The sequence below is a fragment of the Thunnus albacares genome, chromosome 8 (genome assembly GCF_914725855.1).
Source record: "Thunnus albacares chromosome 8, fThuAlb1.1, whole genome shotgun sequence".
Taxonomy (NCBI): domain Eukaryota; kingdom Metazoa; phylum Chordata; class Actinopteri; order Scombriformes; family Scombridae; genus Thunnus; species Thunnus albacares.
Genome location: NC_058113.1, coordinates 5,584,948 through 5,598,323, shown reverse-complemented (window position 1 = coordinate 5,598,323; position 13,376 = coordinate 5,584,948). Strand labels below are relative to the sequence as shown.

The following is a 13,376-nucleotide window of genomic DNA, read 5'->3' as shown; positions in this document are numbered from 1 at the left end:
AATACTTTCAATTTTAAAATGAATGTAAGTGCTGAATAAAGGCTGAATCTTTAAAAACTTTCTAGATACTTGAAAATCATCATAAATCATTAACAGTCTGTTTTCTGTTTGAAACATTTGAGACGTCCAGCTGTTTCTAGTACTTGAATGCTCCTGTAAATCTGATGAGGCCTTGTGCTGATAGTTTCTTTCAATTAATAGTGTGAATATGATTTTCAATTGTTAATCGGCACCTCACTATGCAATTCTTTTCTATTTTTTTTTTTTTTTTTACCAGAAATACTTTTCACATTTTCTCTTTCTGTTGTGAGTATAGTATTTTTAGCATCATACTTCCTTACTGGGAATTTGTGTTATATTAACTTTGTGAGGAAGCAAAAGTATCAGCTAAATAACAAACAGCTAAAATAATAAAAATGTAAACTTACAGTGTGGTTAACCAGAATGCTGGTTAACCACACTGGTTACCATTGAAATGTAACGCTATTTGTAGCTTGACACTCATGTGCTGCTGTCACTGAACTTGTCTCAGAGGTCTATTTAAATTCTACGGTGTCCATGAGATGAATAAAGCTACTGTTCTTTCTGCTCGGTGAAAATAAACCTTAAATTCACCTGTGCATCGCTTGTTTTATTTTTACATTTTCTTGTTTCATTTTGCATACTTATTGCTTAAAAAAACAATGTCTGCATGTATTTTGTTTAAGAAGATATGTTGCAATAGGAAATATACCTTCAACTTTTTAACACAGAATAGATAATTCTGCATGAAGACATTTACAGTTTACAGTTGCAAGCTTGATGATTATATTGCTTATAACAATGCAAATAAATAAAACCTTGTTCATTGTTTACTGACACTAATCTGACCGTTTGGCTGTCATGTATTTCTGTGATCCTGCTGAAGCTGTCAGCCCTGGGTGTGATGGAATTAATAAAAGCCCAGAAAACAAAAAGCTTTATCCCTGAATCCTGTAAAACAGGTTTGAGGACTTGGATGACATCTGCAACATTTTTATATTTTCATCCACCCTTTATTTTCCATTCCCACTAACTGAATGCTTTCTGCTCAGTTAGCAGTGTTATACCACACCTCCCTGTTTTTCCTCATTATTTCACGTGACAGCGTTGGCATTGAAAGCAAGATGCCCCTTGAGACAAAACTTGAGACGACACAATTCTTCCTGGAAACTTTAATTGTTTTGACAACTCCTCACAAGCCAGTGAAGGTCAAGTCCAACAGTGCAGCTGACAGTAATGTACAAGTGCCCTCTCACACTGGCAGGAGGGTGGTGAGGTAAATTCGGTGTTCAATGTCATGAAAAATAAAGGCTTTTTTTTCTCTTTACATTAACAATGGCAGCTGACTTTCCGACAGGGAAATCATTTAATATCCACTAAAAGACATCCTGCTGCCTGGCTGATTACAGTTGGTTGTAGTCCAAAAAGAGTCTGTTTATGTTCACATATTTCATCAATTCATAACCAAAGTTTAATGATTTCATGGTGTCAATCATTAACTCCTCAAGGAGCTCTGACTGCACAGGGATACATTGGAGACATTGTTTTGCAGTGGTTTTTAGATATTACATTATAAACACTTTATGAAGTGCTATCAGATTAATGTTTTTTAACAAGAGTGCAATGTAAAAGAATGAAATTAGGCCTTTACAAAAAAAAAAAAAAAAAAAAAAAAAAAGAAACAAAAAGATCAAAAAGCAGACCGACCCATCGCTCCGAGCGGGTCAAAGATGTCATAGTTAATGAGTACAAAACAATTCAAGAGAAAGCTGAGCAGGGCAAATAAAAGAAGTTGTGTTGAACTCCACCACATATCTACACAGGGAGGGCTGCTTCAGTGCACATTCAATATCTCTGCAATGAGCCTGACATGCTACATATTCAACTATTCCAAAAACACTGCAAAGAGTTAACTGATATCATCATGTGAGGACATTATTGGCAGAGCATAACCACATTCATTCACTAAAGACTTAAAAGTGGAAACACAATATTTACATAACGACAAAAAAAGGCTTTTAATAAAAATATCTTATAATTACAATAGTCTATTTTAAGCATATAAGTATTCCTTTCACATACTTTTATAGAACATTTGTTTCTCTATATGTACAATCTTAATTGTCTCGAATCAGAATTGTTCTTCTTTACAATATCAAACATTTTAAGATTCCAGGGATGACATCCCTGTTCAACACAAATCATCTATTTTAAACAATAGATGTCCAAAACATGTACAATGATTTTCGCAGTTTAGTAAAGCTTTAAACTGGAGTCGTTTTTAGTTATTCTTTAAGCACAATTCACAAACAGTTTTCATACGCTGCTGACAGACGGGTTTCCAACAAAAACATGGGGATTCCGTGGTTTCACTCTTTTAGGAAAGTTTCAAGTGACAAGAAGTTAGAGCAACTTAAACAGGGGAAGGAGAGGGGGAGGTCTACACACTGATTCCTCATTCTATGGAACCAAAAAAAAAAAAAAAGCTGATATGAATAGTGATTTTATTTGGGTTTAATTCCTCCCAGCGGTTTTGAAATCCCCTTGTGATTGTGCCTCCAGTTGGGTGTGAGTCCCTGGCGAAGCTTTGCTGGCTTTGGAGCGGCTCTGTGCAGCCTGCACACCTGTGGAGGGGATGAATAGAGGCGGGGGAGTGAGCTGCAGAGCTCCAGACTGACTGGCGCCACCGACAAAACAGAGGCCATGCTTGATCAACAACCCAAAACAAACCAGGTCAAACAACAACCACACAGCTCCTCAGGCTGTTGGGCAGGGCTGACGAGAGGCAGCTTAAAACAGCCGAGGCTCTCAGAAAGACTGGGAGAGTGTCTTTTACTGTCACACACCAGGTACATACATGCGTTTAGTGCTTGTTTTATCCAGGTGTGTGTAGTTCCACTGCTGTTGTAAATCTAACATTAAAACCAGAGAAGCAGCTTGAATGTAACTGAGAGGGACAGAGGGAGTGAATGAGTGACAGACAGAGAGAGAGGAAGGAGTGTGTGTGTGTAAGAATGAAATAGAGGGCAAGCTGAGGTTTTAACCCTCTCCTCTTCCCAGATTGCTACACCAGTGACAGTTATTGCGCAAAGCACAGCTGCCTCTGAGGCTGGTGCCAATTTCATGTTCCTCAATTATTATTTTCCCTGACATCTACTGGCCTCCCCAGAGCACTCTAGAGATTATCAATTTACACCACATATAAGCTACAATAATCAAGTTAATGGGGATGCTTCAATGACCACCACTTAGTGTTTTCTACTGGCCACATGTGTCTGATTAAAAAACAACACAGTAAACAAAATGATAGTAAGAAAAAAAAACATTTGAAATAATGAGTAATGTTATTTTGAGTAAACTTACCAATGCAGTGCTCATGTCTCAGCGGCATAAAATCGAGTCCTCCGGCTTTTTGACTATTGACGTCCTCTACAGAAAAAAGAAGAAAAGGAAACATGTAAAACGATGTAGCTCCCATGGATAAGACTGAATAAAAGCAAGGCCTAAAGCCCTGAAAAATAGATGATATACAGCAGAGCAGCAGAAAATTAGCCGGCTATATCTCCCATAATAAATTCTCTTATAGCCTATTGAATAACAAATTGCCCTTATTGTGCGCAGTGGAGTGGGCTGCAGGCTGAGGTACTTCACCAATCCTGGGATAAGGTGGGCCTCTGACACACACTGTCATTATCATGCAAATCATAAAGCCCGCAATCAAGTGCGCAATCTAACCCACGCCAAACGCGTTCTTTACGCATCATTTTTCAAGGCTATGATGTGACGTTTACAGCAATTTGAAAATGTCTTTTTTCTCTAACGTTGAAAAGACAATGACACATAACGGGGATGACGCGCTTTGTCTGAGTCTGACTCGCGGACGGCAGTCTGGCACAGAGAGGTAAACTGGGGTCCCGGGTAAGCCCCGGTGGAAACGGAGAATGGAGAGTCTCCTCCGCTGTTTAAAGCTTACCTGGTGGTGGTCAATGTTGAGCACCGTCAGCGGTGTCCGGCTGGGGTTGGAGGCTGGAGGAGTGCAGGTCCCGGTCCGCTGTGGCTGTTGTTTATGGAGAGAAGGGTGCGTCTCCAGGGCCAGCTGCAGGTCCAGGATGTAGTCAATGACATGCTGGAGGATCTCCACTTTGCTGACTTTCTTATCCTGCGGAATGGTGGGCACCAGGCGCTTCAGCCGGCTGTAGCAGTCGTTCATGTCGTACTGCAGGCAGAACAGGTCCTCCTCTTCCATCCTGCACCGGGCGATGTTGAGGCTCTGCTTCGACAGACAGTGCAGGGAGAGCTGGCTGCTGCTGGAGGAGGAGTCCTGGGGGTGGACTGGAGTAACAGCCTTCATCTTAGATAACCAACGGCTCAGAGAGAGTCAGCGAAAAAAATGAAACAATTACACTACTGGAAGCAGGGAGTATTAGAGATTATACAACGGCGCTGTAAACACGGCAAAGCTACTCTAATACTGCCGTAAATTAGCGAGAGAATGAGATAAACCAAAAGGCGGAATTCTAGTCTGTCAACACATCCCGTGAAGCCTCACAGTTCCTCTTACTTCAGCAGGCTCAGTGTGAAAGGAATGAATAAATTTCCTACATTTATAGAGGAGAGGGGAGGCGCCAAGCCAGCCGGCTGACAGATCAGGGAGAGAAGCTGGTCAATCACCGGCTGCCCGCTGCCCACCGACCCGACAACGGAGCTGAGAAAAAGGCGTGTCTCATTCTGTGTGCGCTGCGGTGGGCTGCCTATCGGTAGTCGAGGTGTGTGTGTATGTGTGTGAATGTGAGAGAGAGAGACAGAGAACTAGGCACAGAGGCGATTTAAAGCAGTCAATTGCGCATTACCATCCCCGTACAAAGGAAAAAGTATCAATTATCCTTACTACCACTCGCGCAAGAGGCCTATCTCCAAGGTTTCGGTATGTGATTGATATAGCCAGAGGTGATGGTATATTTGCACAATTCACCAGGTTGATAAGCGTCGGAGTGCATCTTGCCGTAGTCACTGATGCGTAATTACGCACAGCCTCGCTTGTATTGATCTCTCCAGTGACAGACGATTCTGAGCCGAACCACCTGCTTAGAGAGAAATGCTGCCTTAACACACCGGGGAAATGAAAATCAAAACGTCACCCGGCAGCAGCCATGTAACTCCTTACTAAACAAAAATAACAACAAAACATCGATTTGATATTCAAACTAAATGTCCAGAAAATGTATGTTAGGAGTTGCGGCGTATTTGCGAAACTCAGATGTGTTTTTGGTGGCAGTTAACTTTTGATATTACGTTTCCATGGACTAATGTGTGCCTGTTACAGTCAATAGAGAGTTTATATTGTCCCTTTTACAGCCTATTATTATTAAGGCGTGCAGTGTTCCCTCACTGAAACTAATTTTGCTGTGACACTTGTATTTGTCTCTTATTTATTGCCATTATTATTGCCAGTTCTTCATAGGAATAAAGGTTCTAAAGGACATATAATTCAATCTCATCATTATCTCTGATTAAATAAATTGCTATTATGACTTCATATAACAAACATTTTTATTTTCATAGCCCTGACTGCAGGATTGCAACTCTAAGGGGAGCCGGGACAGGCCAATTTTGGCGGCGCCTCCTTGCCATTCCTTCCCCCAGCTGTGTGTTATTGTGCCTCCTACATTCTTCCACTCTCCGGCCGCGTCGCCGCTCCGTTCCCTCCCTCACAGCCGCCTATTGAGTCGCTGCGCCGGGCAGACTGCCTGGCGCCACATCGGGACCTCATTCATTCACACCCAGCTCCTCTTCTCTCCTCTCCTCTTTCCTCTTTTCTCTCCTCTTTCCTTCTTTCATTCTTTCTTTCTTGTCAGGCAGGTTGCCAAGACAACATGGACGCCACACTCAGCTTCAGTTCAGCCTGAGTATTTTCTAGCCAGGACGCAAATGGGGGCCCTGTGGTCTGAGTCTAGCAGGGGATGACACCCACTTCAGTGCCTCTTGGGAGGTTTAAAATCCCAAACTTTATGGGAACCACCACAGTCTCTTCTGTCATGAATATTGAAAGGCTTAAATGGCTTTAAATAGGTGTTTTCCTCTTCTCTGTGTCTTTCTTTCTCTCTGTTTTCTGTTGCCATGGGAAGTGACTGTTCTGCTCAGTAATGTGTGCAACAATGTTTGGTTCAGGGACAACTTCAAAGGGGTCAGTGGTATGAATCTTTGATGGTAGCCTTTCCACTAGCAACATGGTGCATGAACTCTCGCCCATGACAAGCAAGTGACGGACGAGGTCTTAGAGAAAAACATTGTCCAGTTTAGCCTTAGCAATGACTCACTAATGCTACCATTTTGACAATTTATGTCCATAATACAAACAGAAAGTTGGAGATTCAACAGAGTCTGAATTTTAACGTTTTGGCTCTCTTACTGAAGGCTAATGGGTTGAAAAAACTTGCTGCCAAGAATAGTTTTTCCACATAAAATAATTCATTTACAGACTCCACAAAGTTGTGTGTGTTTAAAATTTTGTGAACATGCAAAAACAGACCAAAGACAACATGAAATGGAGCTGGTGCATAAAATGTCTCAGAAAGTCAGGTACAGTTAGTGACTTCTCTCTTCTTTTTAAATGTTCATTTCAGATATCTGAGGTCCATCCATCCATTTTCTTTACTGCTTATCCTCTAGAGGGTCACAGGGGAGCTGGAGCCAATCTCAGCTGACATTGGGTGAGAGGTGAGGTACACCCTGGACAGGCTGCCAGTCAATCACAGGACTAACATATAATATAGAGTATAGACACTCACATTCACACCTACGGGCAATTTTGAGCCGCCAATTAACCTAACCTGCATGTTTTTGGTCTGGGGAGGAAGTCGGAGTACCCGGAGCGAACCCACACAGGCACAGAGAGAACATGCAAACTTCACACATAAGGGCCCCAGCCAGCCAGTGTGTTTGAACCTCTCTTGCAGTGCGAACCACTGCACCACCATGCTGCCCTAGATGATGATATCTGAGATATCTGAGGTGTAAAGATAAAAATCAATCAAATCGAATTGAATAGCCACAATTATTGGATTCATTCAAGAATGCAAATTTTTTGCATCAAGTCTTACTTTGGTGAACTTTGACCCTTGAATTTGCTTTGTTTACCATTAGCAAGCTGCCTTTACAGTGCTGCCCTTTGAGGGAACAGTGAGACAGAGAAGAAATGGAGAAAGCTTTTGTAGCTTATTAGCTGTGCGTCATCCACTTTATTTAACCTCTGTTTTTGAAGTATAAATTTATCCCCATAAGAGGAATGGTCTGTAGACAGTCAAGAGATAGAGGATAATCTTACAAATACTTCTTTTAATTTTGTGAATTTATTGCCCCATTGTTAACTGCTTGCTAGCTTGGAGAGCCACCCCCCCTCCCTTCAGTAACAATTTATTGAATGAAATGATGTACAGTTCTGAGAAATAACTGCGGAAGCTAAACAACCCAAACAGAAAGAAGTTCAGAGATCTACTGTATTGTGACTGACTAGCTGTTGAACTGTAGTTCAAGGAACAACCTTGTTAAAGGTATGGAGTTTGGTGTGTCCTGTGTGTGTAGCTAATATGTGTTAGCGGGAATGTAAACATGGTGCACTTTGACTGTTTGTGCTCAGTAACCTTGCTATATTCTATTCTTGTCTGTCATTAGCCCTGTACTGACTTCAAGTTTAACACATGCAATATTTCAAAGTTCTTCAGAACAAAGAAGGAAACATGAGTGTGCATTATCTCATTGCCCCTTTGCATTTGCTGTCTTGTGCTTCCTCTGAATGTACTTCTCTAATTGTGGCCCTTCTGGCTGTACTTCCCTAAAGGTTTATTGCAGTGCTGACTGGGGACTGGAGCTGGGTAACTAGAGACTCATTACTAGATAAGCCTAATAGGTGAACCTCTATGTTTGTTGTGGCTACACACTGTGGAGACAGATCAGATCACTAAATGAACCTGTCCGTTTTTCTGAATGGAGTCAGTACACTATAAAACTGCATGTTTGGGGTGGACAAGGAAGCCAAGAGCCAACAGAGAAAGTCTTGCATTAGCAGTATTTCAACTAAATCCTCTTGTGGTGGGCCAACAGTGGGGCAACCATGTACAAAGTGTGTATGGTTGTGTGCAAGCATGACGGTCACATCTGTGCAAAAGACTTCCCTGGGATGTGGTTGAAGTTGCAATGTGTGGTGACACACACACACACACACTCAGGTGACAGAAGTGGCTCAACACCTCTGATTCCCTCTTGGTATTAAAACCACAAGGTAGTCTCGCTTCATGGAGTGTCTTGTGATGGTAATCAAAGATGAGGTCTACATGTGCACCACCTTTCTTCTTTAAAATCGTTAGATTTTTTTGATTTAGTTTGAAGGGACAATTGTGGTTTTTGAGCATTAATAAGAATATCTTCGGTTAAGAGGGTTTAGTGGAAGGCTGACTCATTAACCACACAGATAATAGTTTTGATCCCAGTATACACACCAAGACATGCCATATCCAGATATGGGAGAATGATGATAAATAAACAAATACTCTGAAGCTTAAAAAAACACAAGGCACCATTCAGTTTCAGACTGAACCCTGCTGACTGTCATGCTTTCCTAAACCACAGGTGTAGAGCCGCTGCATCCTGTTCCACAACAATTGTAACAAAATAGATTAATTACAAAATACACAGAGAGAACAACTTGTGCTGACAATATGTCAACATTTAACAAGCAGAGAAAAGGAGCCACATTTTCAACCTGACCATAGTGGATTATCAAGTTTATCCAGTGCTGTCTGACAAAGGTTTTAATAAAGACACGGAAACAAAGAGGATCATAAAACCCTTAAATCATACAGACTTTTGAAAGTTTAGTCCTATTTAATCCAATGAAAATACTGCTAACACTTTCACACTTGAGATGTTTTGGGGAATGTGTCCAATGTGGCTTACACAAAGGCACAACCAATGGTTTTCTTCTCAAGGGGGCACACATATAATGATAAATTCTTGTTATGTTTTGGATATCACAACTGTTCACACTAAATTGGACTGAGTCCATTCCAGTCTGGTGTTTTAAGTTTCACTGGTTTGCCTTCTAATCCAGTGGCTACCAGCTGTTCCCATAAGGATTATTTCACAAAATGTTTGTTTTTTACAATGTACTCTGGATAGCTGATGTCACAGATGTGAGCAGGAGAAGCAAGACAAAAAAAGTCTAAATACAGCAAACAAATGAGAGAAAAAAGTGTAATTATATGCCAGTTTTGTCACAACAGACTGTGTTGTCCGGCCTGGCTGTGGCTGTGCTGGGTGCTGACACACACTGTCCTCTTCTCTCCAGGTGACTCCATTTGCACAACATGTCTCTGTCCCTCATGGCCTATCTCTGGGTACCATCACAGCTACCTATGAAACTTTCCACATGTTTAGTAGTTTTCACTATACAAGATCTCATAACTCCTGAGCTCGGCCACAGCTGTGCAGGTTGGTTGTGGTTGTGGTTTCGATGGGTGACAAACACACTGTCTCCATCCTCTCCAGCTGATACAGTTTGCTCGACAGTTTTTAGTTAAACAGATTATAGCTAGCAAATGATACCCAATGGGTGGATTGGCTTTCTGTTTTTCTGTCTGTCTGCTTATGATGGGTGGTGACACACTGACATACATGGTGTGATGGGTGGTGACACACACACACACACTTTCAAGTGTCACAACTTGCACAACAGCTCTTAATCCCTTGAAGTATATCTAACGTGTTCATGCACAGTTTTTTTTCTTCTTTCTGTCAGGTGTAGCAGAGCTGCTGGTATCATCTGAACCCAGATCTGTCCGCGTTGGCTGGCTCAGCTGTGGTTGTGACGGGTGGTGCCACACTTTTTTTCTTGTTCTCTCCAGGTGACACAGTTTGCACAACATGCTTTATTCCCTGATGGCCTCCCAGCTAAACACAACATCTCTCTCTCTGTGTCATTTACACAGGTGCATTCACTGTTTACACTGTGCAACCTGAGTAACCATCCACACACACACACACACACACATATGCATACACACCTACTTGCAAACACACATACACAAATGCATCTGTGGTCATGAGTGAGAGATCTAAGTTACATTAAATAAAAAGAAAAGAGTGAATGACCACTGCAGCTAAATTGACTTATTTTAGATTTTTCACCATCCACGAGAAAAAACAAGATGGAAAAATCTGCTTCAGAGTAAAAATAGAGATAAAGAGAAAGTCTACTTCAATAATTCTCTCCACAGACAGGTGCACTATGTGCCAGTCCACCTGTGGGGTTATTATTTATTAGCCATGATCTATTCTCATATTGTGGGAGCTGTGTTCTGGTCCACATGCACTTAGGTCATAAGCAGTTCAGTCAAGTCTAAAAGCAATATTCAGTGCTTTCTTGTGGGAGAAACTGGGAGTTTGTCAAAAGTCCCCAGCTGCTACTTTCAGTTCCCCAGTTCCCACTGTGGTCACATCAAACACTTCTGACCTGGCGTTTTGGATGCTCGCTTAGTTTTGCCATGTCCTGTTTGTACTCCAAACTGTAGAGAGACCCAACAACATGTAGGTGCAGACAGATATTTGCGTGTGTGTGTGTGGTGCTCTCTTTGTGTTTGTGTGTGTGTGTGAGTTACAACAGGTGCACCATTGTTGCATCCTGTTGTACAGCTGCTGCCCTGCTTGTTTTCTCTTTTACAACATAAACCCTCTGTTCTGTCAGGTTAAGCTTTGTTGTAATATTTCATTAAGACTATTTTTTTTTTTGTTTAAATACTTGGCTTGTACATTTACATTTTTTGAGTGAAGCAAGACACTTTGCTTTGCTGGTGATGCAAGCTTGGTGGCAAACGAGCATCTTTCCAACAGGACTGTGTTTTTAATGTCATGCCCACAATCAGTTACAGATGTACAGTTATTAATTTCCCATCACCTTCGTATGTACTGGAGATTACAGTGTGCTTCTTTTTAGACATTATACAGTTAAGGGCCAATCCAATGCATTCTTTCTATGCAGGTAAAAAACCTGAACATTTTTTTCTCTAGTCAAGACCGCATGAATTAAACTGTAAACCGTAGACCCCCAAACTCAACCATTTGTCATTCACTGCAGTGTTATGATAATACTCAGGCATACGGTATGTTAAGTAATAGTAGGCAACCGACATTATCTCAGCAGTGAAAAATTAGCTCTAAATGAGCTCCATTCAGCTATTAAGCTAATTGTAAATGATGAGCAGCTTAGCCTGGTGGTATGGTGGAGAGATCTAGCGAAAAATTAACTGAAAAAAAGATACAAAAATCAAAAACGGTGTGTACACACTGTGAATTAGATGAATAACTATTTTATAGATAGAAGAATCCATCAGCTTATTCTTTTTCATTTTTAAAATGTATGAATCTGCATTATGTTCTCAGTATTACAGTCATGTAGACCACTGTCTTCATATCTTAGGTCCTTGTGGTTGGCTCTTACTACACTGTAAGAAAGAATTAAGACAGAATCATTGATTTTATGAGATTTCTTGATTTAGTCACCTAAATCTACAATCAAACACTGTAATCAAGAAGAATTTTTTTGGTCAAGCTTATCCACATTCTTTCATACAAAAGCTGAGCACAATTAATTGACAACAATATACTGATGCTTTGAAAGTGCTGACATTGTTTGGGGTCCCATATACTGCTGTATGTGTAAAAAATAATGACAATACCACAAAATGTAGTAACCCAACATGTAGTAAAGTGGTAACCTCTGTATCAAAAAAAGACTTGCAAAATCGATGAAGGTGAAAAAATCTGGAAATAACCAAAAGCATAATGCAAAAAATATTTTGTCTACAAAAAAAGAGTGACGTTACTTATGCCTGGTGTGAATTCAATCACAGACAGAATTTCCTGTTAACTATCATTTTAATTAAAGCCAGCCAACATTTGCTCAATACAGCAGTCCAAATCTATGACGGCGTTGATCTTGAGTCATGTCAGGATGTGGCACTCAGACCAGATGTGTCAAACCGAAAGCAGAGCGACTTCCTCTGTCCTACCGGTCTTCACCAGGGATGTTCATTCCACGGGAGTGAGAATGAAAGGAAAAGAAGAAAGAAAAGTGACTAATTCCACAGAGAAAGTATCTAGAGAAAGGACTGATGACGACACTAGTGTCAGAGTTAATGAGGGACTCGACCCTGTGACCTGCAGGGTCATTAGGAGGTCTATGATGCAGTGTGGTGACGGATTACAGCCCTTATGTTACTGCTTGGCTACTTAGCACAACAGACTGTTAGACCTGAAAAGGGAGCAGTTGATGGACAGATTGATTGATATGTCGATTGATCGTTCTAGACAGCTTATCAGTTGACATGGTGGACAGTTGATTGTAAGGATGTGATGAAAAATGTTGTATTTATCATGGAACTTTTAATGTATTTCTAGTATATGTTTGATTAAAGGTTAAACATTTTAGTCTCTTAGCAACACATGATTTCCAGTATATTTTGAAAAAACATGTTTTGATCTGTTTACTTTTTTGTAGAGGAATGTGGAAATTCCAGTGTAGACTCCCGGCCTCTTGTCATTAAAAAGAGTTCCCATACACAGCCTCATAGTTTACGCGCGCTTTTCTTGCCTGGATAAAAACCCTCCTTTTCACTCAGTTCCTCCTGGAACCTCCCACCCCAGGCCCCCATCCTCCCATCCCCTTTAAACTTTTTTTTTTTTGGAAGGACTTTAAGGAGGAATGTCATTCAACACATTCAACCACGCGCCCCCAAATCTCTGCTGCAAACATGTTCCCACTGATTCTCTCAAAGAATTAATTGCTCCAAATAATCTCACCATCTGGTTGCAGAGGTCCATACCTATGAGGCTGGTTGCATTGCGGAGGTTGGGGCCTATTCAGGCGCCTGCAATGCTGCTGTGGTGCAGAGAGAGAGAGAGAGAGAGAGAGAGAGAGAGAGAGAGAGAGAGAGATGATGAGGCTTGCCAGGAGGCTGAAAAGAGGAGGGAATGACAAAGACCACCATCTGCTCCTTGTCTTTCTTGTCGGCAACCCTGGACGCCAGCAGAGACCCTACATCTCCATGATCCAACTGCAGACCACTGACAGGAATGTTATTGAGAGAGAGGATGGGGATAAGGAGGAAGGGAGTAAGATAGAAAGAATAAAATCTTGAGAGAAGGAGGATCTTGCCTCTCAATATTATTTCACTCCTTTTTTACTCTCTCACAGTGTGTCTCTCCTCCTCTTTTGCATACCATTAAACCGTCATCCAAATGTTAAACAAACTTTTGAAATGTTGCAAAAGATAAAATGCAAATCAGGTGTGTTTTCACCAGCT

General features: G+C 41.2%; 1 protein-coding gene across 1 annotated transcript; it reads right to left on the bottom strand.

The window, feature by feature from the left end:
• Positions 1-1,178: 1,178 nt before the first annotated feature.
• On the bottom strand, positions 1,179-4,692 carry id4 (inhibitor of DNA binding 4). Its single transcript, XM_044360398.1, has 3 exons — positions 3,995-4,692; positions 3,385-3,450; positions 1,179-2,645 (listed from the first exon to the last, which is right to left on the bottom strand). Exons 1-2 carry the CDS (start codon positions 4,370-4,372, stop codon positions 3,403-3,405), a joined length of 426 nt encoding a protein of 141 aa, XP_044216333.1. The 5' UTR covers positions 4,373-4,692; the 3' UTR covers positions 1,179-2,645; positions 3,385-3,402.
• Positions 4,693-13,376: the final 8,684 nt, after the last annotated feature.

Excerpts from the sequence above, each read along its gene's own strand:
- id4 (XM_044360398.1), bottom strand. The coding sequence starts at position 4,372 with ATGAAGGCTGTTACTCCAGTCCACCCCCAGGACTCCTCCTCCAGCAGC. Across the intron at positions 3,451-3,994 it reads TCAACATTGACCACCACCAG|AGGACGTCAATAGTCAAAAA; the intron begins GTAAGCTTTAAA and ends TTTTTTCTGTAG.